At 41.8% G+C, this 27,985-nt stretch overlaps 1 protein-coding gene across 1 annotated transcript in view; it reads left to right on the top strand.

The window, feature by feature from the left end:
* LOC132397473 (atrial natriuretic peptide receptor 1-like) overlaps positions 1-24,652 on the top strand; it is a 62,756-nt gene extending 38,104 nt beyond the window's left edge. Inside the window, exons 11-23 of the mRNA XM_059976303.1 lie at positions 1,986-2,129; positions 3,558-3,679; positions 4,023-4,164; positions 5,939-5,987; positions 9,539-9,643; positions 10,231-10,350; positions 11,595-11,688; positions 12,471-12,558; positions 16,814-16,953; positions 18,864-19,016; positions 20,122-20,220; positions 22,090-22,181; positions 23,558-24,652. Coding sequence (XP_059832286.1) covers positions 1,986-2,129; positions 3,558-3,679; positions 4,023-4,164; positions 5,939-5,987; positions 9,539-9,643; positions 10,231-10,350; positions 11,595-11,688; positions 12,471-12,558; positions 16,814-16,953; positions 18,864-19,016; positions 20,122-20,220; positions 22,090-22,181; positions 23,558-23,755 — 1,546 coding nt within the window. The 3' untranslated portion in view covers positions 23,756-24,652. The remainder of the gene's footprint in view (positions 1-1,985; positions 2,130-3,557; positions 3,680-4,022; positions 4,165-5,938; positions 5,988-9,538; positions 9,644-10,230; positions 10,351-11,594; positions 11,689-12,470; positions 12,559-16,813; positions 16,954-18,863; positions 19,017-20,121; positions 20,221-22,089; positions 22,182-23,557) is intronic.
* The last annotated feature ends 3,333 nt before the right edge of the window (positions 24,653-27,985 follow it).

Here is a 27,985-nt window from a genome sequence, read left to right as displayed (position 1 = left end):
TAAATACCCCTAATGTTTTAGCCTTCACCACCATCCCAGCCAAGTCATTCCAGGCACTCACAACTCTCTGTGTAAAAAACTTACCCCTGATGTCTCCCTTAAACATCTCTCCCTTAATTTTGTACATATGCCTTCTGGTGTTTGCTATTGGTGCCCTGGGAAACAGGTACTGACTATCCACCCTATCTATACCTCTCATAATCTTGTAGATCTCTATCAAGTCCCCTCTCATTCTTCTACGCTCCAAAGAGAAAAGTCCCAGCTCTACTAACCTTGCTTCATATGACTTGTTCTCCAAACCAGGCAACATCCTGGTGAATCTCCTCTGCACCCTCTCCATAGCTTCCACATCCTTCCTATAATGAGGTTACCATTATAACGAACAAGAGTGGGAGATCAACAACTCACTGTTTCAATGTTACAGTCTGCCCTGTCACTTCTCTGAGCCCCCGGTCCCGACAATTGACAGCCTCGCATTCATCATCAAAACAGAGGGAGTTGAGGGCATTTGATTGTACTTGGGAAGTTGCCTCCCTTTTAACACACATATGGTTTACCTCACAGGGTGGTTGATGAATTGTAATATGAGTGTATTCTGGATCATCTGATGTGTTGTGGATGTGTGTGGGCCTTCGTCTTGAAGGAGTGTGGGGGTATGGTTGTGAAGTGTCCATATTTGTATTTGTGAATTGTTGTATTGTAAATACACTGGCTGCCATAGAATGTTCAGGGAGGGCGGGTGAGGGGAGGTTTGTTTAGGAGTAAGATATAAAAGCAAAATGGAGGAAAATGTAATGCATTATGTATTCTGTATTGTGTCATTCTTTTAATTAAAATATATTTTTTTAAAAAGAGAGAGGGAGGCTCTGGAACTTCAATTCAATATCTCCGTCCCTCTTTATACACTTATAAGGTTCCTTAGCTCCTGCTCACTGGACTGAGCCTTTGGTCAGCGTCCCAAGTGTTCCCACATTCGGTTTGGGTACACTCATACCCTCTGCTTTGGGATTCTTCTCCAAGTGAAAAGGGCTTTGTAACTTGGAGCAGAACAAGTTGCTGTGGAGTCTTGCACCTATGGGCTACGCTGTTAGTGGTGAAAGAAAGTCACATGGCTCTTCTGTGCCAAAGTGTTTGGAAGGAGAGCTTTGGAAAGTTAAACTATTGGGTGTCACTGCCCTGGGCTTTAAAGTGCAAGGTTTTAATGGTGCAGGTGCACTCCAAGACAAGCTCCTACCCATGGCAAAAGGAGGCAGGAGGCTGGGAGATCTTCCTCCAACATCATTAAAATTTGATAGGGGCTCTCCATCCACTCTAATAATGAAGACTCCCAGTGACTAAGAAAACTGATACAGGCAGAGCAGACATGGTCTTTAGTAAGGGTTTTGACAAAGTACCACGTAGTCGACTAAGTCAAGGCATAGGGGGTCAGAGGCTCAATAGTAAAATGGATTTAAAATTGGCTTTGTGCTGGAAGGTAGTGGTGGAACGGTGTTTTTCTGCCATGTGTGGTGCTCCACAGGGACTGCAGCTGGGACATTTGTTGTTTGTAATATCTATGTGACCTGGATGAAAACGTAAGGGGTATGATTATTAAGTTTGCAGATTACACAATAATTAGTGTAAGTGTAGATAGGAAAAGAGGTTATGTAAGGATGTAGTGGGATGCAGATCATCTGGGATGTTGGGCAGAGGAGTGACAAACGGAATCCAGTCGAAACTTATCTTTCCACCAGCCAGTTGAAACAGATGATATGGTTATTATAATTTTACAGGTTGTGGGATTTTGTCATGCACACATCAGCTCCAGTTCTTCCTGCTTTTTAGCAATGATGACACTTTGAGAGTTATTTTGTTATATGTACATGTTGCCAAGGCTTGAGGATGTGAAAGGGGCTATTGAAATACACTTTGTCATTTGCACAAATGTGCCTTCTACAAGAGCTGGAAGAAACTTCATGTTCCGTGCCTGTGTTTGGATTTGGCAGGGAACTTGACCACCCAAACCTCTGCAAGTTTATCGGTGGCTGCACTGAACTCCCAAACGTGGCGATAATAACGGAATACTGCCCCAAAGGCAGCCTGAACGACGTGTTGCTAAATGAAGACATCCCACTGAACTGGGGCTTCAGGTAGGGATTGAACTTCATTCTCCTCATTCCAGTTGTCCCCAGGCCCTTGAATTAATGCTGTGCCTGAATAAGGTTTCCAGCAACAAAGATGTCTCACTCAAGTGGCATGTGTGGACCTTGGCAGCCAGTGCAGCTTCATTGTTTGCCTTACGCATTTATCACAATGATGCCCATTTCTATCTTCATTCAGTGTCCAGTCACTCTCAGGTGCTGCTTGTTCTGCGGAGGTCTGAGCCCAGCTTCAGTGCAATAAAGAGCGAGGGGGTTGATCTATTGGAAGTGCTTCCTCAGAACCTCAGTCCCGGGGAATGATAGTCATTTCCATGTGCCTGCCTCTGAAATTGCCATTAATAAAATAAAATTTAGTGACAGGGCAGAACGTAGTTGCATGACTATGCCATTTATTTTGTGCTACCAAACAGAAATGAATTTTAAAGCAAGAGCACATCAGATAAGATAATATCTGCTCCATCATTGAAAAATTTAAATTCTTCAATTATTTCAAAACTCAGTGAGTTATTACAGGGTATGAGCTATTCTTTATCCTTCAATAAACATCATGTACAATAAGTTATATGGTACTTAACACAAAGCTTATCACAGAAGTTTGCTGCCTTCCTTACAAATGTGACCACACTTTAAGAAGAATCTTATCAATGTGCTTCATGGTAAGGTCAAATTATGTCTGTTCCCTGGTCATTGGACAATGTAGATTCTGCATTTGCCCCTAGCTTAGTGCAACTGTATTTATGCAAAATAAGCTTTGCACAACTAAATCTGTCCTGATGTGTACTTTATAAGCACAAGAGATTCTGCAAATGCCAGAAATCTTGAAGAACACGGGCAAGTGCTGAATAAATTCAGCAAGTCAAACAGCATCTACAGGTATGTTGCCTGACTTGCTGAGTTCCTCCAGCACTTTTTGATGGTTCCTTCATAAGCAAACACAGTGATGGTTTCATTGGATTGAGTTGGGTGAGTTTTCTCATTCCTTTGGGCAATGTTGTCCCACTGGCAAGGCTTCCATCTCTTACCCATTCTCAGTTGCCCTTACGCTATCTTCCCGTGCTTTTGCAGAGGGCATATAAGGAGGGCCACAATACAGTGAGTATTAAATAATACTTGGAACCAAAGGGGAATGCATCATCTAAAGGACCCTGAATTAGATGATTTTAGCTACCGTCTAGAAGTTTAATGATCACCTTTAATGCCATGAGCTACTTATAATTAAATTATCTGGGTTTCCATTCCTTGGCCACAATGATGAGACTTTAAATTATTTCCAGATCACTAGTCCAGTGCTCTGGATAATTGGCCCAGTACCTGATACCACCAGATCCCAGAGCTGAGACACTACTAATTGCATTGTGTTGGACCCTCTTTACTTTCAGGACAACTGTTGGGTAACCCTGTATGCTTTTGCCCCAGGTTCTCTTTTGCAACTGACATAGCCAGAGGGATGGCCTACCTTCACCAACGTAGGATTTACCACGGCAGGCTGAAATCCACCAATGCGGTGATCGACGACCGGTGGGTTTGTAAACTTGCAGGTGAGCAATGGTAATCCATTAAGTCAAGAAAAAAAAGGGGCAGCTGGCTTCCAATGACGTGTGAACTCTGAATGTGCTATCATCGACTTCCATGGCATTAATCACAACAGTGAAATTCCACTGCAGACATGATAAAAGTTTATTAGATTATGACAGACATAGATGGACCAGACATACGCTCTGTTCTTGTACTTTATTGATCTATGTCTTACGTTATAATATGCTTTAGTGCCTTTTCAGGTACATTCAAGATCATCACAATTCTTGCTTGAAGAAAATTCCTAATGTTTCCTACCTTAGATCTTTGTCATGAGTTATTGAAGTTTCATGTCTTTTCCACCAGATTTCTGCCTGCCAATATACAGGAAAGAGGACTTTTCTGATCCCCCTAGTACCTACCGACAGAGGCTGATTCAAGTATACTTACCTCCGGAGGCCCAGCTGGCATCGAACTTTGAACCCGCTCCTGCTGCAGATGTATACAGGTAACCAGCAGAATAACTCCCATGGACATTAAGTCATACATCAGAGAGTGACATTCTTTTGAGTTAAAGGCTGCAGGCTCAGATGTCTACAACTGGTCCTGGTCCAACCAAAGCGAAGCAACGACCAAGAAATTTTACCAGTGTCTTTACTTCCTCAGAAGGTTGAGGAAATGTGGCATATTTCTGATGACCCTCACCAGTTTTTACCGATGCGCCATAGCATCCGGTCTGGATACACTGCGGCAACTGCTCGGCCCAAGACTGTAAAACGATGCAGAGAATTGTGAAAAGCCCAGTCCATCGCTAAAACCAGCCTCCCCTCCATTTATTCCATGCTCACTGCCCACTGCCTCAGAAAAGGTGCTGACATAATCAAGGACTCCTCCCATCCTGCTTGTTCTCTCTCATCCCCCACACAACTAGGCAGAAGATAAAAAAAAACTTGAGAACACATACTAAGAGGCTCAAAGACATCTTCTATCCTGCTGTTATAAGACTCTTGAACGAACTTCTTACATGATAAATACAAACTTAAGAGCTCTTGATCTACCTCACCATCACCCCTGCACTTCGTCTGAAACCGCAACTTTATATCCTGTATTGTGTTTGATTTCTCATGCACTCCCTCAACGTTCTTACGTATGGAATAGTCTGAATGGATGACATACAAACAGAAGCTTTTCTCTATATCTTAGTACATGTGACACGAGTAAGCCAACTACCAACTCCAGCATGCAGAGAAATCCAGCTTTTCAATGCATGGACAAATTTGGAGCAGTGGCTTTCAAATGTGATGGTTCTGGTCAAGTGGATGCCATGGCTTCAAGCAAAGGAAAACTGATGAACTCTCCTAGGTATGGAGGGCAATAGAACTGAAGGTTCTGTGCCAAGAGTCTCAAGTGATGTACCATTTGGAAAGGTGCCAGATAGGCAGAGGCAATATATGCTTCCTTAATGCAAACAATATCCTTTCTCCTACAGCTTGCTGACTTACTGTGCATACTGGAATTAATAAGAATGGTGGGGGGGGGGGAATCTCATTTAAACCTATCGAATGTCGAAAGGCCTTGACAGAGTAGATTTGAAGATGATCTTTCCTATAATGGGGGAGTCTAAGACCAGAGAACACAGCCTCAGAATTGAGTAACATCCATTTAGAACAAAGATGATGAGGAATTTCTTTAGCCAGAGAGTAGTGAATCTGTGGAATTCGTTGCCACAGACAGCTATGCAGGCTAAGTCATCAGGTATATTTAAGGCAGAGGTTGATAGGTTCTTGATTAGTCAGGGTATGAAGAGATACAGAGAGAAGGCAGGAGATTGGGACTGAGAGGGAAAATGAATCAGCCATGATGAAATGGTGGAGCAGACTCTGCTCCTATATCTTATGATCTAATGGTCTTATGGCTCAATGTTCCAGTGGTGAGGCTTCGTACAGTCTAGCCATGGAGAGGCCAATCAGCGCGAGGCAACTTACTGCCCGATTTCTTCTACTTCTAACATCACATCTGGAAGTTCCACCCATTCTCAAGCTCAAGAGCGAGATGATGCATGTACTACCTGAGTAGAAGCCAACGTCCCAACTTTGTGCACTGGAAGAAGGATAGTTTGGGTCCCTTCTTAACTGTGATAGAGTCACAGCACAAACTAAGCAAACTGGAGCAGTGTGTGATTGCAGTGGAGTGGAACAGGAGTTATAACTTTGTGTGCAGAATCAAAGCTTTGCACCAGTTGGACATTATTCTTAAATTATTTTTTTCTAAAATTTTTACAGCTATGCCATCATTCTACTGCAAATTGCGACGAGAAGTGACCCTGTGCCGGTAAGATTAATTTAAAAAGCCAGGCAGATTCCAATGCTGATATTCTTTGATCTGAACCCTGTTTTATACTTACAGTTCTATAAGAAACAGGAAATTATCTCTGTTCCTACTGCTGCTTTTACAATTGTGAGCTCTTCAACTGGACACCTCACCAGAAGAAATAGATTCTTCCACTGATCTGGTCAAATTGTTTAACCACCTCATTTACAGTGCCTGTAAAAAGTATTCACCGCCTTGGAAGTTTTCATGTTTATCATTTTACGACTTTGAATCCCAGTGGATTTAATTTAGCTTTTTGACACTGATCAACAGAAAAAGACTCTTTCCTGTCAAAGCGAAAACAGATCTCTACAAAGTGATCTAAATTAATTATGAATGTAAAACACAAAGTAATTGATTGTATAAGTATTCGCCCCCTTTAATATGACACACCTAATCACCACTGGTGCAGTCAATTGGTTTTAGAAGTCACATAATTAGTTAAATGGAGATCACCTGTGTGCAGTCACGGTGTTTCAATTGATCGCAGGTAAAATATACCTGTGTCTGAAAAGTCCATCAGCTGGTGAGTCAGTATCCTGGCAAAAACCTCAACATGAAGACAAAGGAACCCTCCAAGCAACTCTGCAAAAAGGGTATTGAAAAACACAAGTCAGGAGATAGATACATGAAATTTCCAAGTCACTGAATATCCCTTGGAGTACAGTTAATTCAATCAAGAAGTGGAAAAAGTATGGCCCAGCTGTAAATCTGCCTAGAGCAGGTTATCCTCAAATACTGAGTGACTGTGCAAGAAGGGGCTAGTGAGGGAGGCTACCAAGAGACCTATGACAACTCTGGAGGAGTTACAAGCTTCAGTGGCTGAGATGGGAGAGACTGCGCATACAGCAAATGAAGACCAGGTGTTTCACCAGTCGCAGCTTTGAAGGAGAGTGACAAAGAGTCTGGTCTGATGAAACCAGAACTGAGCTTTTTGGCCACCAGACTAAACACCGCACGTCATCAAGAACACACCATCCCGACTGTGAAGCATGGTGATGGCTGCACCATGTTGTGGGGATGCTTCACTGCAGCAGGCCCTGGAAGACTTGTGAAGGTAAAGGGTAAAATGAAAAGAGAAAAATACAGGGAAATTCTGGAACAAAACCTGAGGCAGTCTGTAAGCGAACTGTGACTTGGGAGAAGATTTGTTTTCCAGAAAGACAATGATCCCAAGCATAAAGCCAAAGCTACACAGGAAAGGCTTAAAAACAACAAAGTTAATGTCCTGGAGCAGCCAAGTCAGAGTCCACACCTCAATCCAATTGAGAATTTGTGACTAGACTTGAAGAGGGCTGTTCACTCATGATCTCCATGCGAGCTGACAGAGCAGTTTTGTAAAGAAGAATGGGGAAAATATTGCAATGTCCAGATGTGCAAAGCTGATAGAGACCTATCCACTCTGACTCAAGGCTGTAATTGCTGCCAAAGGCACATCTAATAAATTCTGACTTGAATGGGCTGAATACTTAAGCAATTATTTTGTGTTTTTATATTTGTTATTAATTTATTTCACTTTGCAAAGATCTGTTTTCACGACACAAACGTCTTTTTCCATTGATCAGCATCAAAAAAGTCAAATTAAATCCACTGTGATTCAATGTTGTAAAACAATAAAACATGAAAACTTCCAAGGTGGGTGAATACTTTTTATAACCACTGTATAGTATCCTTACTCTTCTACACCTAATAGATACTTCCCTTATTTGCCCAACCTCTTCTCATTTCTTAGACACTTCAACTCCAATATCATTCATCTGTTACTGGTCATTGTTAAGTTTAACAACCTGTGGTTCTCTCCAACCTGTTCTTTAAATTTTTGGGGGAAAAATAAACTTTACCAGTGTTTTTTTTATCAATTTTAATCCATAAGGAAATAGCCAAAACTCATGAGTGAAATCATGGTTTGCGCAGAATGGTAACTAGAGCACCTGTTGTCAGGAAGTGCAGGGGAAGATCTTCCTATGTGGCCAAGGGACATGGAGGTCAGAGAGCTATAAAGCTTGGAAACAGGTCCTTTTGCTCAACCAAGTTGCCTTCCTGAGGTAGACCCATTTACTTGCATGGTCTATATCTTTCTGAACATTTGTTTCCTATCCATATATCTGCCCAAATGTCTTTTCAGCATTGTAATATATTTACCCTCTTTGGAGATGCTTCAATTAATGGGCAGAAAGTCCAGAAAATTCTCACATAACGAATCCGAGTAGGAGCAGACCATTTGGCCCCTTAAGCCTGTATCACCAATCTGTGAGAACATTGACTGATCTTCTAACTCAGCTCCAACTCCAATTCATATCCACTAATTTCCTCGGTATTTACGGTCCATCAGCTTCAACCCTGAATAGGTCCTGTGACTGAGATCTAAAACCTTGCAGAAAGCTGAACTCTAAGGAGATTACTCTGGGAATTAGGAATTTACTCTGTATAGAAATGCACAAGAGCTTTGTTGACAAACCATAACTCCTCAAACGTTTAACAAAGTAGAGCTGCCTTCTTTGTGATTTCATCAATGCTCCAGGCATAGGACTGATTCTCGGAGTTATTCTTACCTAGGAACTTAAAGCTGCTCACCCTTTCCACCGCTGACCCCTCAAGGAGGAATCCTGATTTCCTCTTTCAGAGGTCCACAATCAATCCCTCAGTCCTGCTGATATTAAGTGCAAAGTGGTTGTTGCAACACCATTCAAACAGCCAATCCAGCACACTCCCATATACCTTCTCGTCACTGTCTGAGATTTTACCAACAATCATAGTGTCATCTGCAAATTTATAAATGGCGCTTAAGTTGTCCTTCGCCACACAGTTGTGAATGTAGAGAGAGTAGAACAGTAGGCTCAGTATGCGCCTGTGTTGATCATCAGTGAGGAGCAGACGCTATGGCCAATCCATGCCAACTGTTGTCTCCCAGTGAGGATTTCCAAGATCCAGCTGCAGTCAGAGGCCCAGAGGCCCAGGCTTAATACTGATGGGATGATGGCATTGAATACCAAGCTGTAATCGTTAACAGCAGACAGACATTGTTTTATAACTTGTTCCTTGTTCTTTCCTGCTTCAGCAGCAAAAGGTATTTGCAAGTATAGGAGGTGCTATTAAAAAAATCAGTGGGATTATATAAAGACTACAGATTAGCCACTTCACTAAAACACCGAAGGAAAGAATACTTATCAACAATCAAATGATCTACTGTAATACAATACTAGAAGTAGCCTCAGGTGCCCAACAGCCTGTTCTATGGTTCGTTCTCTCTTTCTTGCCTTCTCCCTCAGGTTCCAATTTGCATAAAGTAGTCGCCCCCTTTTTTACACCCTTCAAAATCTGTACCCCGGTCATTTCCCGTTCAGCCATGGTTCCAGTCTGTATCTTATTCCCATAACCTTCAGTGTAGGTGTATAACTTAAAGATAGCAACACCATGTTTTGCAAAAGAACATGATTTTCTGACTTGTCTTTTAAACAAAAAATATTCTACTTAAATTAATGTTTAACTTGTGTCATTGTGTCATATTTCAGAGGGAAGATGGAAATTTGACTGAATTTGGGAGGTGCCCACCTTTACCAGAATTAATAAGTGGAAAGTCAGAAAATGCCTGTCCTTGTCCCTCCGAATATGTCATGGTAAGTGAGCTGCTGCAGGGAAAGCCATGTCTTGGGCAAACTCAGGAATTAGAATCCTCCTCCCCCTCCTGGTTCTGGTCCCATCAACCATTCACCTTTATCCTAATGGCTCCCATTATCAGCTCCTTTACTATCAGGGTCCAGCACTGGTAAACTCGTTCTTCCTGCCTATCTTCTTCCAGCAGCTGTCTCCAACCTTCACACACCACTCCCCCATACCTCAGTCCATCTGCCTCTTGATTTCTTTTCTCTTTCTCCTTGGATGCCTCTATCCATCATTCACCTGCCACTGTCTTCTAGCTCCATGCCTGCTGATGTAAGCCCAATATCCCCTAGCTGGAACAACCCACCTGCCAACTTGCACCCATCCTCTGTCCACCAGTCACCTCGGACCACAACCCCACCACTCCCCTGCTCTGTTTATACTGGCCATCTCACTGCCCAACTCTCACACCCAGAGCCTTTCTCCAACATGCTGCTCAACTGGCTGACCTCTTCCAGCAGATGGTTGCTCCAGGAGTTAGTAAATGACTTGGCAGGGAAATCAGAGACTTTTTACGAACTTTTCTCTTCCTTTTGTTCCGCAGCTGATTAGGAAGTGCCGTGCACAGAATCCAAATTACCGGCCCTCGTTCGAACAAGTCAAGAAGTACCTGCACAGGATTAATCCCAATAAAGTCAGCCCTGTGGACATGATGATGACTTTGGTATGGGAATTCATTGCAAACATCATTATCCTTCATAAAGAAGCTGCTAAGTCCAAAGTTGTACTTGATTTCTCTTGTAATTCAACTTCCATTATACAGAGAGACTATTCAGCCTAATAGTTCTCTGCTGGTCTTTGTTCTCCACACGGGCTAATTCACCTTCATCCTCTTCAATTTCATGTATCCATTCTGTAACTAGGGGAGACCTGTCCTTGCCTCTTGTTCTGATTAATTCTGCTGTTCAAACCCTCCTTGGGAATTCTCTGTTCCCAAGGGTGATGGAAGCCTGATCATTAGAAATAGTGGAGGTGGACACAGGTAAATATTTGAGGTATTAAGGATGATGAGGAAACAGCATAAACGAGGAATTGAGACCAGCATAGATCTGCCACGATCACATTGAATGGCAGGGCAGGATCTTGTGCCCTTGACCTACTCCTGCTCCTGTTCTTGTCTTCTTAATTGGGAATGTTAAAATTAAATTTGTCACTGATCAAACAGAGATTTCAAAGTGATGGCACTTCAGTTTATGGGGGTAGCAAGAACTGGAGTCCCAGGTTTAAAGGTGGTCCCTAATAAATCTAATAAGGAAATGGGGCAAACTTGCTGATAGAAGATCCAGTTAATTAGTGCAGTATTTCCTGCGTCCCTACTAAATGTTGAAGAAGATATCACAAGATCCTTTCATCTTGAGTATGTCCTTCTATTCCTTTCGCTTTTCTGGTGTTTAAAAATGACCTCTGTGAGCCTTCAAACCATATTATGGGGTAACCAACCTGGTGTGAGAAGAAGGGACTCAGGCCAAAATATTGACTGTTTATTCTTTTCCACAGAAGCTGCCTGACCTGCTGACATTGTGTGTGCGTGTGTGTGTTGCTTTGGATTTCCAGCATCTGCAGACTTTTACGTGTTTATAGTTGTGGGAGGAGTGTGATAATTAAACCGGCCGGACCATTTAAAAGCGCTAACTGGTGTAAAATTGCTGGGCCTCTGGTAGGAAGTGGCCAGTTTCTCATGTATCAGGGAGTGGGGTGATAGCGGACAGCAGTGAGGCAGGAAGTAGTTATGACCCATGTTTAGAATATGGATGTGAATTATGACCCCAACCCTAGACAGCAGAGCTCATCACTTCAAGCCTAAGGCACAGTACGGGAAATGAGTTCAGAACTCACTTCCAACTCCAAGGTTAAGACTTGCCTCCTTTATAGGATCACTTTTAACTGATTTCTCCATTTGTCCTTAAGATGGAGAAGTACAGCAAACACCTGGAGACTTTGGTGGCCGAGAGAACACAGGACTTGGTCCATGAGAAACAGAAAACTGACCGCTTGCTTTACAGTAAGTTCTTGAGACAGCCTTTTCACATGCTGACACGAATGGAATTGTGATTATTAAATCAGATTTTATAAGAAATCCTTCCCAGTGTGCATAATTCTGAATAAAACAGATTATGGACCAGATTATAACTAGAAGTTGTCAATAACAATTTTGAGCTCAAGTGATGTCCAGTGTTATCAACGCATTCTCTGTTTTAGAAGCAGGATTACTTTATAACATTAATATGACAAGAATGTTAGCCTCTGTCTTGTGTGAAATTCATATTTCACATTTCGTGCTTTGAATACAATATAGTCATCTTAAGTGCTCTATAATTTTCTCCTATGAATCTATGATTTTCATATATTTAACCTGTATGCAGAATGTAGTAATTCACCCGATTCTGCCTGATTGAGGAGACATAAGAGATTGCACACGCCAGAATCTGGAGCAACAAACAGTCTTCTGGAAGTCGTGAAGCATCTGCTGGGGGAAAGGAATTGCTAACATTTTGGGATGAAGTCCTACATTAAGGCAGTAATGAAGGGCTTTGATGGGAAATATCGACAGGTGCTTTCTGCCCATATACAGTATGCTGCTTGACCCACTAACATCTTACAGCAGATTGTTGGTGGCTCCGCTTGATTAAGATTTGAAGGAACAACTCTAAGCTGTTCAGAAGGCAGTCTTTGTCTTTTGGGTCACAGTGTCTAATCGTTAGAAGATATCAGAAGAAGAGGGCATTGCATTGTGCTTATGTGTCATTAACGAGTCTAATGTGTCTAAAATTTTGTCCACACCAGGTATGTTGCCAAAGCAGGTAGCTGACGATCTAAGGCAAGGAATCATGACTCAAGCCCAGAACTATGCCAGCGCCACAATATTCTTCAGGTAAATATCTGTGTGTTGAGTGTGGCAAACTCAGAAATTGAGGGAGATGGTCAGAAATGAACTTAATCTTCCTCATTATAAGCTACTTTACAGGGATACTTGCCATTCATTGATGTCACATATCAGGGCAAAGCATTGTAAAGTGAGAGGGATTCTATAAAAAGGACCAATATATCCCATGAGAACTTGAATAGCAAAGAGTCAGCAAGCTGTTCGAGGTACCATCTTCAGCCAGAGATGAGAGATGTTATTGTATAATTATATACTCATCATCAGCTCCTTTTCCTGCAAGGCAAGCAAGCAATCCTGACAATGTCACTGCTGCGTTCACGAATCATGCAGAGCAGATTGATTGGAGTAGTTCTGTCTCGTGATTAGATGGGAGAGACATGGAGGTAGAGCAGAGGGGTGGAAGAACTGGATGAGAAGGTAAGAAGATGTTCCAAATGCTAAAGCTGAGTGATTAGTAAAGGGGAAACAAGACAATAAGAGGAAAGCCATTCCAGATGCTGGAAATCTAAAATAATTCTTACAAATTCCAGCCTGAAATTTTAACAGATACAGCCTGAGCTGCATTTTCTTTTGGTGGTATAAAGGGAAAATGTTGCTGTGTTCTGAGTGATTAGGCTTCTGTTTAAAATGGCGCCACTGAGGGAGAGCAACAGCTTACTGATAGTTTGAAAGGCAAGAAATTCCACCCAGAACATTATTAATCACACCTTTTCTGGAGTAAGTTGTGGTAAACTATCACTGCAAACAATGAAGAGGCGAGAGAAAGCGAAGCCGATTGGAGGGATGAGCTGTGCTGGTGCGTTGCAAAGTCGAAGCACAACGTGTCTGAGACAGAGTCGCAGATGGAGATGGTGTCACTATCAGAGATGGAGCTGGAGTAAGTGATTCGGAGAAGAGGAGTCAAGGAAGAGGAGTTCCGATGCGCGTCCACCTAACCCGGGTGTGAGGTTGGATCATTCTAAGCACCAAGCTGACTTGGAGAGGTCGAGGACAGCTTTGTGCTGGGCAGTGAGGCCTAGGCCCAGAGTGTATTGCTGCTGTGGGGTCTGGGTCATAACGCGAGGCACGATCAGGTGATTGGACAATTTAAACACCACCCTAAATAGACTAGAAATGGAGGATCATGATCGAAGGCAAGGGTTGAGCCAATTTCACTCACTGTCCTGTGATGTTCACTCCTCTCTGCATGGTGCTGAGGCTGTGAGATTGTCCTGACTGCTGTGCTTCATGCCTGCAAGGTTCACGGCAGCTTGCCCCACTAATACGATGAACAAGATCAAGGCTTCAGGCCTACTCCAGCTGCTCTGGGGATTTGGATCTAAGGACTCAATTTGGTTCAGAATGCTGTTGTTCACTTCTATTGTTTGCATGATTTGTGTTTTTTTCTCTTTCTCTGCACATTGGGTGTTGGTCTTTCTTTTCTTTAGATTGTGTTCTTTTGGGTTTCTTACTTTGTGGCTGCCGGTAAGCAAACAAATCTCAAGGTCATATACGTACTTTGATAATAAATGTACTTTGAATCCTTAGAGGATTTGGACAGGCCTGTCTGATAGCAATTATTTAAATTTCCAGGACATAGATGTGAAAGGCCTGTATTCATTAACCAAAGCCTAATTGCCTCAACTAAGTATCTTGCAGGCCTTTGAAGAGCTGACCTCCTGGCTGTAGGTTTAAAATCACAGACCTGTCAAGAAGGTACTGTTCCAAAAAAGAAAATTAGTCTATCATATTGTATTTTAAAGTCTCTGGTAACTTCTTACAAAATTTCAGCCATCAAATTCATTGAAGTTAAATTCACCAGCTACCACACATTTCCTGTAAACCATTCAATTCTGCCGATCGGCTGTAATGTAACATTAACTCACGTGGGTATTTGTCACCAGTAATTGATGCATCTAATGAATTGATACCTCTGTATTCACCAGTGATGGTTCATGCCCAGCAGAGTAGAGAGGAAACTCCATCCTAAATGGATCCTAAATCCTAATCACTAAAATGGTATCACAGAGTGAGGATTATAAAACAGGGGTCTTCAGCCTTTTAGTTAAGACTTTTCTATTGTACGTATTGATTGTAAGCATGGTTGTCTGAAAACTTATTCCACATTCGTAATGTTAAATGTGCTCGTGATTGCATGACCAGGTTCTGCTCTAACCTCACCTACGTTTGCAGATGATGCCACTGTATCTCAGATAACAGTGAGTCAGAGTACAGGAAGGAGGCAGAGAGCCTAGTGACAGGGTTTCATAGCAACAACCTTGACCTCAATGTCAGCAAAACAAAAGAGCCGGTCATTGACTTTGGGAAAGTCGGTGGAACACTCTCCATGTCGCAACGCTGGGATGGAGAGGGTTCAGAATTTCATTTTCCTCAGGGTGAACATCAGCAAAGCCTGTGCTGGTCCAACCACACTTATGCCACAGCCAGGGACGCTCACTGACACCTCTACTTCCCTAAGCCTAATCACAGGGCAATTCACAATGACCATAACCTACCAACTGGAACGTCTTTGGACCGTGGGAAGAGACTGGAGCACCCAGAGGAAGCCCATACAGCTGGGGGGAGGGGGGAAGCTTACCTTGTTCCACTTCAACACTCTGTTATAATGAGTTGATCTGTATGGGCTGTGTGCAAGATAAGATGTCCTTCTCTACCCCAGAACACGTGACAATAAATAAAACAATTTCCAATGCATTGTAGTCTGTCAGTGGAAAAAATTTCAAAAACAGGGTGTAGTGAAATTCAATTGATTAGCAATTTGGATAGGTTAGGTAACTTTGAATGTGTTGCACTAGTAGATTTTCCAGACTATTAGATTTTACTCCTAGTAATACCACAACGTACACTGAATACACACTTTTTAAGATATTACACAGAATATTATTTTTCCAGAATAAACATTGTCCACCAATAAATGGCTGGGAGTTTTTTTAATTTTATTTTCAGATTTCTGGCAGCTGCCCGTTTTTTTTTAATTTTTCTGTTTCACTGCTCTGCTTTTGTGAAGGCCTTTGTCAGCCCTGTTGCAATTGTTAGTGATTGCTTACTCATACCTGCAGACCCCTTTAGTCCAGATATACTCTTCATTGTGTCTACATTGGAAGTCTTTTGCAAGGTGATGGACATCCTGCCCCAGTTTGGACACAGTCCTCCCCTATGCCACTGTCTGAAACGCGTTGCAAATCTTACAGTGTACCTCCAGTTCCTGAGTCCACATCATTCAGCCTTAGTGGCAGGGAATTCTGGACCATTAACTGCTGATTTTACTTAATTAACAAATAAAATACTTGAGTGGACAATTGATGCAATATGGATTTAATGGCACATTTTACCTCATTGCATTTTCATCTTCCATTATCAGAAGTGATAGAATCTGCTGACACTTAGTGTTTAACTGTACTTACTGGAGTTGCAATAAATAAATAAATAGTCTTGACATTAAAGCAGTTTTACTGAATATAGTCAAGGGAAAAGTCATTAGAGTGGTATGGATGGTTCTAATAGCAATCAAAAGAAAAATATTTGGAAGTATTACCATTTCTGAGGCACCACTTCACACATAGAAATTAAACAGCAGTGTTATAGCAAATATACAAGCTTTTCATTGATGTTGGCCGTAGAATAAGTATTGTCCTCAGGCTGTGGGGGAGCTCCCCGATCATCTTGTGCCACATAGGTCACAGGACAGATGTCCGTTTATTTGAAGGTTTGAAAATCTCCAGGCATTGGAAGAATTATAATTAAGTGTAGTCTTAAATTCTGTCTTAATGTATGAGATGTCAAGTAATCTGTGTGACAAGAATGGGCATGAGATGTAATGTAAGACCAGTGTAATTGTTTGCAATGTGATATATATATATGATCTCCCAGATATTACCGCAATGAAAATTGATACATTTGCATTAAATTTCTTCTTACTGTGTTTAAAATGGCCACACTAATTTTCTTTAAAGTAAATGGGTTAACACAATAGAAACTGGCAGCTTTAACACTGAGAAATATCCTATCAGGATGTTATCAAATAGAATTTGAAACTGAACCAGATACAGAGATCTTACAGCAAGTGATCAGAGTCTAAGAGACAGGGCTTAAGGGGTGAATTGAGGGAGGAAAGAGGAGTAGTGAGGAGGTGGAGTAGAATTCCTGCCCCTCGAACCTTATGTGCTGAATAACGCCAATCATCTCAATGACTCCATTTTGTAGTGTCTCTCGTGTTTTAATATATTCTTTCATTTTCTTGCAGTGATATAGAAGGCTTCACACAGCTGTCAAGCATGAGTACACCATATCAAGTTGTAGAATTGTTAAACAAATTATACACAACCTTTGATGAAATCATAGACAATTATGATGTCTACAAAGTGGAAACTATAGGAGATGCGTGTGAGTATAGCAAAAACCAGGTTCTTAATCGAAGAAGTTGAGCGCTTAATCTAAAGCAGTTCTTGAGATGAAATCAGGACATTTCTGTACGAGGTACATTGTGGAATTTGGTTGGATGTGCACCTTGCAGAGAAGTCTCCAAAATCAAGTTCCACTGAGCCAATGGATGTGAGTTTTGGAGGTGGATCACAACTTGCAGCTGCCACTTGGTTTTGGTGTCTTGTGGATACCAACAGGCATGAAACAGGATCTTTAACATGATGCTTCATGGGAGGGTCCTGAAGTTCCATGCGACAATTAACCACATAATGACAACATGGGTCAGATATTACTGTTGACCATAGAGAGACCTTAGTGAATTACAGTACGCTGGTCAGTGTGTTGCAGCCTTCCAATTCAGCCTAACCTCTCTCAGCCACCAAGACTAAAATCTGCTCCTGACGGTTCTGATCTAAGGGATTAGATTTTCGAGACTTACAGAGCTAACAGGCTGGAGGTAGGGGTGATGTTTCCTCTGTCTGTGGATTCTCCAGTTTCAGAACAAGACGTAGGACAGTGGTTCCCATCCACTGGGCTGCAAAGCATATGCTACCGGGCTACAAGGAAACAATATGATTTGGTGGTATGAAACAATATGGATCAGCTGCAGTCATAGGACATTTACAACTGAAACAAGGGGGAATTTCTTTACTCAGAGGGTGGTGAATCTTTGGAGTTCTCTACCCTAAAGAGTTGTGGAGATTGGTCACTGATTTCTTTAAACATGGAGGTTGATGGGTTTTGGACCATTGAAAACATCAAAAGATATGGGAACAGTGCAATCACATGGAGTTGTGTAGATGATGACCTTGATCTTGGTGGATGCTGGAACCCCAGGCTCAAAGGGTTATACCTAGATGCAACAGCCACTGAGAGCAGGCATGTTGATTCCGTCTGCAGTTCAAGGTTGGTTTGATCAAATAAGTACACGATTATTGAATGATTGTCTTGGAGTCTCTCCAGGAATTATAGGTTTATCTTCAGTGAGCTGCCAGAGAGAAAGATGATTGGAAATAATCTGTATATTCTTTGATTGTTTCTATATATAATTTACAAGTATGATAGAATTCTTTTTTTAAGTATTCTATAATTGAGAGGTACTGTAAAAGGCAGGAAATCGTATATCGACTCCTTCAGTAAGTTAGACCAAGCAGGCGACTCTGATGAAAATATTAATAGTCTGAGGTTTCAAAATTGAATTGATGCAACCCAGTAATTGGGCCAGAAACTGATGGTGAATTTGAAATTTGATACCATCCCAATGAACTTTTGTAGCTTGTACTGAAACACAGGCTCCAATGTAGGCCTATACCAAGCTGTGATATTGGATGTATGTAAGATGCTTGAGGTGGGGTAAGGGGGGTTGGAGAATGTCTTGATCTGCATTGACTGTGACTTCACTCCAAATAGGAGAGAGCTCCTATTTTCCTAAGTTCCTAAGTTAAGTAATTTTCCTAAGTTACTGTAGATTCCAATTAAAACCCAGGGGGTTCATAGGCATGCTTGCTGCTTGTTGTCTTTCCAGTGGAGCTCACGTGTGGCTAGAGTGGAACGTAGATATGTGGTAGGTCTCAAGGCACCTTTCAGGGTTTATTCCACCACCTCCCTCACTAACTTCCCTCAAACAGCCAAATGTAGGCAGAAGAGTGGGGCCAGCTGAAGAAGTGGAATAAAACTCTGAGAGCAAAAACCTCTTTCCCTGCCACTGCTCCTGTTGTCAAACTTGAGATTCCGGTGTGAAATGTGGCCTCAGTTGCTCATGTGAAGCATATAGTAGCAGATGCACAGTGTGTTCAGCTCCATTGGATGAGGTTGGAAAACTCCTCTGGTTTTAGCTCTGTATGATTCTCCCTTTATTTTTCATGTGGTAGATATGGTGGTTTCCGGAGTGCCAAAGGAAAATGGCATTGCTCATGCAAGTCAAATTGCAAGTATGGCCCTGGATTTGGTAGCTGTGTGCAATACTTTCAAAATCCCACACAAGCCTCAGACTAAGCTCAAGATCCGGGCTGGAATCCATTCAGGTAATGCATTGCAAGTACTTTGGAGCTGGGAAGGCACCGGGGTTTGCAAAGGGACGTTAAGACAGTGGGCAAAAAATTAATTAGCATGCAGCTACAACAGGAAGATGAATGAGATGTTGGCCTTCATTGAAAGGAGGTTGGAATACAAGCATAAGGACATCTTGCTTGTTTTACAGCTAGTGCTAGGTGTAGTTTTAGTGTACAGTACTAGGAAACCTTGGAAACATGATTGCTTCCTCGGATGAGAGGGATGTGAGTGCTCAGTATAATATGTCTGCTACCATTGGAGTTTATGTGATCTCACTGACATGCAAGATTTTGCAATGAATTGGAGAGGGATGCTGAGAGAACCATGAGTACAGAACCAAGCAGTGTAATCACAGGATAAGGAGATGACCTGTTAGAACTGAAGTGATTTCTCTTCAGAATTCTAGAAATTTAGGCCACACTTGAGTCCAGACATAGGTTTTAGGTTAATCCCATTTCCCAGCTCTTAATTGATGGGTCTTCAAGTGATTGTCTGGGCGTTTCTTCCTTTAATCACCCTATTGACCTAAGCAAGTTCCAAACCCCTACTCAATGAAAAAATTCTACATGAACTCTCCTCTGATTGTTCCATTAATTAACACATCTCTGGGTAAAGACATTTGTCCCAAATTCCATGCTAGATTGCCTTACCTTGATGAATAGAAGATCCCTGATTTTCTCAAGTAGTTGTAATTCTCTATCCCAGGGGTGATGGATCCTTGGTCACGGAGTATATTTAAAGCTGAGATGGAAGTTTCTTTGAACACTAAGGGACTCGACAAATATGGGGAATCAAAAATATCATTAGCACACTACCAAAAGGATTCATAATGATTTTCTTTTCATATTCACCCAGAGAGTATGGGAAGATAGAATTCAGTCAGATCTAGTTGACCATCAGAGACATGTGGAGGGGTTGTAATTGCTTCTTCTCTTCACATAGTCCTGGGTGTTTGAAAGAAGGCCATTATGAAGCCCTTTGATATTGTTTTCTATGACCCATTGTCTTATTCGATTGCACTGTAGTGTCTGTGGCTATCAAGATGTTGGAATGTGTTTCTTGTTTTGGTAACTGTAGGACCCGTGGTTGCTGGTGTGGTTGGGACAAAGATGCCCCGTTATTGCCTGTTTGGTGACACGGTGAACACTGCTTCAAGGATGGAATCAACAAGTGAAGGTAGGCTGCATTCTGTGGATGTTCATTTTTCCACTTTGTTTCCAGTTAATCTCTCTGCTATGGATTTTCTCCTCTGTAACATCGGCTGCAGCTTCATGGAGATGTGTCAACTGACCTAGTGTTATTAGTATCTTCCAGTTACCATTGGCACAGACGCAACACAGAAACAGAAAATTGTAATTATGTTGTAACCTGGGCAATAGAATTTGTAGCAACATAACAGGCCACTTGGCCCATTTAGTTTGTGTGAGCCTCTCCACACATTTTTATCCTTTTACTCCTTTATGTGTTTACCCGCTTGCCCTTAACTCCATCTTTGCTATTTGCCTCAAGCACACCTTGAGGGAGTGAGTTGCATGCTCTGCACGTTGTAGACAAAGACATTTGTCCCAAATTCAATGCTAGATTGCCTTACCTTGATGGTAGAAGATTGGCTGACTGGCAGGAGGCAAAGAATAGGAATAAAGGATGGCTCGTGGTGACTGGTGGTATTCTGTAGGGTCTGGTGTTGGGCTTGCTGCTTTACATATTATGTGTCAATGATTTAGATGATGGGGTTGATGGCTTTGTGGCCAAGTTTATGGATGATATGAGGATAGGTGGGGGGGGGCAGGTAGCTTTCAAGGAAGCAGGGAGTCTACCAAAGGACTTAGACAGTTTAGGATAATGGACAAAGAAACAGCAGATAGATTATAGTTTAGGAAAGTGTATGGTCATGAACTTTGATGGAAGGAATAAAGATGTAGGCTACTTTCTAAACCGGGAGAAAATTCATAAATTAGAGGTGCAAAGAGACCTGGGAGTCTTCTTGCAGAATTCCCTAAAATTTAATTTTCAGATTGAATCAGTGGTAAGGAAGGCAAATGCAATATTAGCATGTGAAGGATGTAAGAAATAAAGTCAATTCAATTTAGCAGGACTATAAAAGCAAGGATAGAATGCTGAAGCTTTGTAAAACATGGAGTATTGTGAGCAGTTTGGGGTCCCATATCCAAGAAAGGATGTTTCTGCATTGGAGATTATCCAGAGGAGGTTCATGAGAAGGATCATGAGAATGACAGGGTTAACATAACATTTGGTGGCTCTGGGTCAGTACTTGCTGGAGTTTAGAAGAATGAGGGGGATCTCATTGAAACCTTTTGGATATACAAAGGCCTAGATAGAATGGATGTGGAGAGGGAGATTCCTATTGTTGGGGAGTATCTGGACCAGAGGCCACAACCTCAGAATACAAGGATATCCCTTTAGAATAGAAATGAGGAGGAATTTCTTTAGTCAGAGGGTGGGAGATCTGTGGAATTCATTGCCACAGATAGCCGTGAAGGTCAAGTCATTGTATACACTGTATTTAAAATGGTGGTTGCTAGTTTCCTCATTAGTAACGGTGTTAAAAGTTACAGGGAGAAGGCAGAAAATTAGGTTGAGAGGGAAACTAATTCAGCCATGATAGAATGACGGAGCAGACTCAATGAGTCAAATGGTCTAATCCTGCTCCTATGTTTTATTGATCCTTGTTTCAGATTTAGAACCCCATCCTCCTCCCACCCATCCCTTTCCAATCTAAATGCAATGTCCTGAATATGCTCCAGCATAATGTGTGTGGCCACTGTGATCACATTTCCAAGTGGTAACTGCAGGGGTATAACTTCATTCAGGTACCACCAAGCAAGGGCAAAAAGTGGACTAAAGAATGGTGGAATGAGAACAGGCTTGCAGTACTCAAGGAAGGTATTGATGAGATCTTGGAGGGATTGGGTGTTTGAGATTAATTGAGATCTTTCAAAGATTTGGCACCAACAATGGGTTAAATGAATTCCTTCTGTCCCATCTTAGATTAGGTCCTTAACTGCTTGGTTGCTTATATTTCAGCGCTGAAGATACAGTGCAGTTCCAGCACATATAGTCTCCTAGAACAGTTTGGAGGATATATTTTAATATGCCGTGGCTCATTTCAAATAAAGGTATGTTAATCTTGTGTTATATTATGAACAAATTAAATATTGGTTTATTATTGTCACATGTACCAAGATACAATGAAAAACTTTTGTTTCATGCACCATCCAGACAGATCATGCCAAACAAAAATCCATTAAGGTAGGAAAGAAAAAACAATATGCAGAGTAAAGTGTTACAATTATAGAGAAAGTGCAGTGCAGATAAATAAATAAAGTGCCAGTACTACGACGAGTTACTCTTTTAGCATATGAGAGGTCCATTCACAAGCCTGATTTCGGGTCCCTCCAGGTGACTGGAAGATCATGAGACCTGTAGTATATTTAAGAAAGCATTGCAATAATTCTTACCGATTTAAAACTGAGATTTGACAGTGGAAGGATTATAATGCAGTGATTGCATCTGCTGAAGTTATCTTGCAAAGACTTGCTATGCTCCACTGCCAGCTTGGTTCTGTATTCTAATCGGTTTAGAGCAATTTTATTTATAAGGAATAATGAACAGTAATGTGATAGCAACTTGGACAAGTGATTCATTGGTTGATGCAAATTATAAATTTTGTGCTTCAGTGTTGTTTTTAATCAAGCTGACTGAAAGATCTCAGAAACTGAATGTTACAGGAAACTTAATAACATTATCTCATAAAAAATCTCAAACAATCTGGCGTGCTGGGGATTGTGGTACCAATCAAATATTTTTTTCAGGACTATTAGATACTCGAACATGTTAATTCACTTTTTTTGTATGTTATATAGTACTATAATGCAATTCCCAGTGAACAGCTACCTATAAAGAGACTGTGGGGAATGGGATTCTGTCCAGTTTAAAGAAAGCATGGGAAATGAGATAAATCGGAACATAGGAACTAATCCCTGGTAGCTTGAAGGAGAATGGGAAACAAAACCACAGGAATTTGGAAGGGCATGTGGGAACCAGAGTCCCAGTGAGGGGAAGGGAGCAGGCGAAAAGTTATGTGGTGAAGCAGATGCTGAGCCAACAGGACTTCCAAGTTATTGAACAGTGGATTAGCAGAATTCTACTGTATTTCAATGAGAAAGCCTAGGTAGTTATGGAGGGGTGTCCAACAATACAATATAGTCACTAATAAATCCAACAGGATATTCAGATGCAAGTTCTCTACTCAAAGGGTGATTAGAATGTGGAAGTCCCTCCCACTGGGAGTGATTGAAGAAAACATCAAAGATGCTTTTACAGAAAGCTGGAAAAACACATGAGGGGAGAAATGGAAGAGTATAATGATGGGGTAAGACAAAGAAGATGTGGATAAGGCTCATGTGAAGCAAAATACTAGTATAGACCATTTGGGTGGAATGGCCTCTGTGCCGCTCATTTGATGTGATTTTATGTGATCTGACTTTTGCAGGGAAAGGGCAACATGATAACCTACTGGCTTGAAGGGAAGCAAAGTTCGTCATCAAACATAACAGCAAGTGCACCAACAAAGCCCCCGATGAGCAAAGCACAGCCAGAAAGTATCGATGCCATCCCTGAGTCAGAACAAGAGATGTACTGTGCTATTCCTGGGTTACTGGACACTGATCTCCAACCCACTTCCTGGTAGCCCACACATCTAGAGTTTGAGACCACCAAGTAGACATTGTTTAACGTTTTCAGCAATTCAGGCTCCGCGTAGACTCTTGAGGAGCAGACTCGTAAGTTCAAATCTCACACCATGTCTCTGGGCAGTGAGCAATTACAACGTAGTTAATTAAAGGACAGGACAACGAAACACACTTGTAATGTTAGGGACCACATTGCAAAACAAAGATTCGTATTTACATTGTTGTTTTCATAGCTTCAGAGCATCCAATGTGTTTTATAGCTGATTGAGTACTTTTATAATATGTGTATTGTTGTAAAGTAGAAAATGTACATTGGTTTGTGAAGAGCAGGCTCCCTGATCACAGTAGGTTGCTGGTACCAGATAATCTCTTTTAGTAGTGTTGAGTGAGAGATAAATATTGGCCAAGGTACCAGGGAGAGAATTGCTCTGTTCTTTGGGAGCACACAGGAAAGCAGAGAGGACCTCTGTTTAACATCTCATCCAAGAGCTGATCTCACTGTCAGTGCAGCATACCCCCAGTGCATCTGATGCTCTACTCCCATCTCTGGAATAGGATGTGAACTTCACAACCCTCTGACAACTCAAAACTACCCCTCACAACTGCCTTGGTGGGGTATGTTTCCCAATATCACAATCCCAATGCAACACTTATGGTCATTTGAATCTTGTTGCCATGTCATTGTCTTGCTGTGTATAAATTTCGCTCATGTGCGGAAGAACCATTTAGTAGTTGAAAAGCTCAAAGTAAATTTAATATCAAAGTACATACTGTATATTTCACTATATACTACTCTGAGATTTAATTTCTTGCAGGCATTCACAGTAAATACAAAGAAACACAATGGAATCAATAAAAATCTGCACATTAAATAAGACGGACAAAAAAACAGTGCAAAAGACAACAGTCTGTTCAAATACAAAAAAGTAATAATAATAAATAAATAAGCAACAAATATCAAGAAGGTGAGATTTTAGAGCCCTTGAAAGTGAGTCCCTAGACGTGGAGTGAGTGAAGTTGAGTGAAGTTATCCCCTCTGGTTCAAGAGCCTGAACCTGGTGGTGTGGAACCTGAGGCCCCTGTTCCTCCTTTCTGATGGCAGCAGTGAGAAGAGAGCATGGCCTGGATAGTGGGGGTCCTTGATGATGTATAGTGCTTTCCTCTGATGCTCTAGTGCTCCTTGTCGATGTGCTCAGTGGTGGAAAGGACTTTAACTGTGATAGACTTGGTTGTATCCACTACTTTTTGTAGGCTTTTCTATTCAAAGGGCATTGGTGTTTCACCATACCAGGCTGTGATACAACCAGTCAGTATACTCTCCACCACACCTCTACAGAAATTTGTCAAAGAGTTAAATGACATGCCAAATCTTTGCATACTTCTCAGAAAGTAAAGGCTGCTGTGCTTTCTTTGTAATGGCACTTTCCTGCTGGTTCCAGGATAGGTCCTATGAACTGATAACACCAAGGAGTTTAAAGTTTTTGACCCTCTCCTCCTCTGGCCCCCTAACGAGGACTGGCTCATGGACCTCTGGTTTCCTGCTCCTGTGGTCAATAATCAGCTCTTCAGTTTTGCTGACATTGAGTAAGAAGTTGTTGTTGAGGCACCAGTCAACCAGATTTTCAGTCTCACTTCTTTAGCCTGATTCATCACCATCTTTGATTTGACCAACAACAGTGGTGTCATCAGCAAACTTAAACACGGTATTGGATTTGTACTTAGCCTCACAGTTGTAAGTATAAAAGCAAGTAGAGCAGGGTGGAAGTAGTATGTTCTGTGTACTTACAAACATGAGTCGGCCACAGCAGGAATAGGTTATTCAGCCCTTTGAGTTTGCTGCACTCCTGTAACAACAATAATATTGTGGCTAATCTTCAGCTCTCTTGCCCAGTCTGCAGACGCATTGTGATTCCCACATTGTGCATGAATGTATTACTCACTCTTGAAAGCATTCCACAATCCAATGGGCTTGAGAATGTTCTTGGTTTAAATGCCAAGTGCAAAGAAAATGCTACATCTTTCAATTCCAAGTAGTCATACTTTCAAACAAGACCACTAAACCCTGATCACTGAATATGCAGCCAGTGGAAAGTACTTACTGTCCTCTAAACCAGTAGGAATTTTACTCCCTTTAAAGTCATTGCCGTTCTCTCTTCAAAACTCTAGTTACCCAGTCTCTTTGGATTTTACTTCAGCCCAGGACTAAGTCTTGTGTGAGAACCCACCCGAGAAATGTCACGCCCTACTGTCACGATGAAGCCGTACTCAAGTTGGAGAAGCAACGCCTTATATTCCGTCTAGGTGGCCTCCAACCTGATTGCATGAACTGCCAGAAATCCCCCCCTTCATCGTTCCCCATTCCCATTTCCCTCTCTCATTGTAGGTCCTTACCTGCCCATCACCTTCCTGTGGTGCTTTTCCTCCTTTTCTTTCTTCCATGGCCTTCTGTCCTCTCCTATCAGATTCCCCCTTCTCCAGCCCTGTATCTCTTTCACCAGTTAACTTCCCAGCTCATTACTTCACCTCTCCCAGTTTCACCTCTCACCTGTGGTTCTTCCTCCCCACCCCCCCACCCCCCACCTTCTTACTCTGATTTCTCGTCTTTTTTTTCTCGAGCCCTAATGAAGGGTCTTGACCCAAAACGTTGACTGTAATCTTATCCATAAATGCTGCCCGGCCTGCTGAGTTCCTCCAGCCTTTTGTGTGTGTCGCTTGGATTTACAGCCTCTGCAGATTTCCTCGTTTGTGAAAGAAATCCATTTAGATGCAGATTTAGGTGCTCTGCCATTCTCTGGAGAAATGAACGGAGCCTGATATATTTAAAAACTGACTAATATCATCAACACAGGTTAGGTTCTGAAGACATGTTTTGTGAGTGTTAGGTTGTGCCTTTGCTGCAACTATTTGGAGCCATGTTCAGTCACACAGAGAAGGATTTTAAGAATCACCTACATTAGAAAGCTAGGTTGCCATTTATTTAGTCTTTTTCAGAACAACACTTCCTGGCAATGAGTGTCAACATAAAGAAATGCAGCTACCAATTTGTGCATCAGCAAGATCTTACAAGGAACAACTAGATCACCTTAACCAATTCTTGATTAGTTAGTCTTTCTACGATGCTGATTGTGAAATATTGGCTAGGCCATTATTTGTCATTCAAAAGATTACAATAAAATTTCTTCATTGAATTATTGTCAATATTGTTTCATACTTTGCCTCTCCTGTAAATCAAAGCCTAACATGACCCTATCTGGTGGAGCCACTCTGGAAAGCAAGATATAGGTCCAGCATCTTGTAGCCAGTCTTCTGAATGCTAGTCAGCATTCAGTAGCTAGTCTTAATTATACTTTCCCAAGGACTAAAAGAAACACGGAAAATCTAGAAGGAGCAGGCCACTTGCGTCTGCTCCTCGATTCAATTGCATCATGCTTGAGCTCCAATTCCACTTTCTACCCAAGCCCTGGATTCCTCTTAAATCCAAGCATTTTTAAGCATATTTCAGACTAAAGTAGAGAGGTTTGAAACTTTCACCTTTTATTCATGGTTCTTTTGGGAGGTATTTGGTTCTTATGAGTTTTATAGATAGAACTGGGTTATTTTGGATATTAAAAATCTTCATACAATGAGCTGCATGAACTACTGGTCTCTTCTCTACATGGGTTGACGTGATGTGTCTGTAAACTGATTCTGCAAGCAATGGTGAAGCTATTTTGTGATTTGAGATCTACTCAGCACGATGGCAGAAGCTGCCTGCAAGGAGTTTGTGTGGTCTCCCCATGACTGCAAGTGTTTCCTGTGGTGCTCCAGTTTCCTCCCAGAGTCCAAAGATGTGCCAGTTGGTAGGTTAATTGTAAATTGTCCCCTGATTAGGCTATGATTAAATCAGGGGATTGTTGGGCTGCGTGGCTCAAAAGGCCAGAAGGGCCCATTCCGCACAGTATCTCAACAAGAAGAAAAATAAATAAATAATCGACATTAGATTTCTTGATAAAGGTTGTCCTGAAATCTGCTTCTCAGCTCGACACTGGTGCTGCATCAGCATCGGACTTCGAGGCAAATCGTCCCAAGTTCGAATCTGGCCGGTAGCTTGCACGCTTTCCATCCGTGCTGGGTTGAGCGTTGAGAGAGCAACTCGGCCTCATAAAACTCAGTCAAGTGCTACAGAAATGGCAAAAATGCCACCCAATGTGCCTCAAAGTGTGAAAAAAATCTGCTTCTGTTAAGGAGAT

This window comes from Hypanus sabinus, chromosome 7 (assembly GCF_030144855.1).
Source record: "Hypanus sabinus isolate sHypSab1 chromosome 7, sHypSab1.hap1, whole genome shotgun sequence".
Classification (NCBI taxonomy): domain Eukaryota; kingdom Metazoa; phylum Chordata; class Chondrichthyes; order Myliobatiformes; family Dasyatidae; genus Hypanus; species Hypanus sabinus.
The sequence above is the reverse complement of the archived record's forward strand: the minus strand, read 5'-3'. Positions and strand labels throughout refer to the sequence as shown.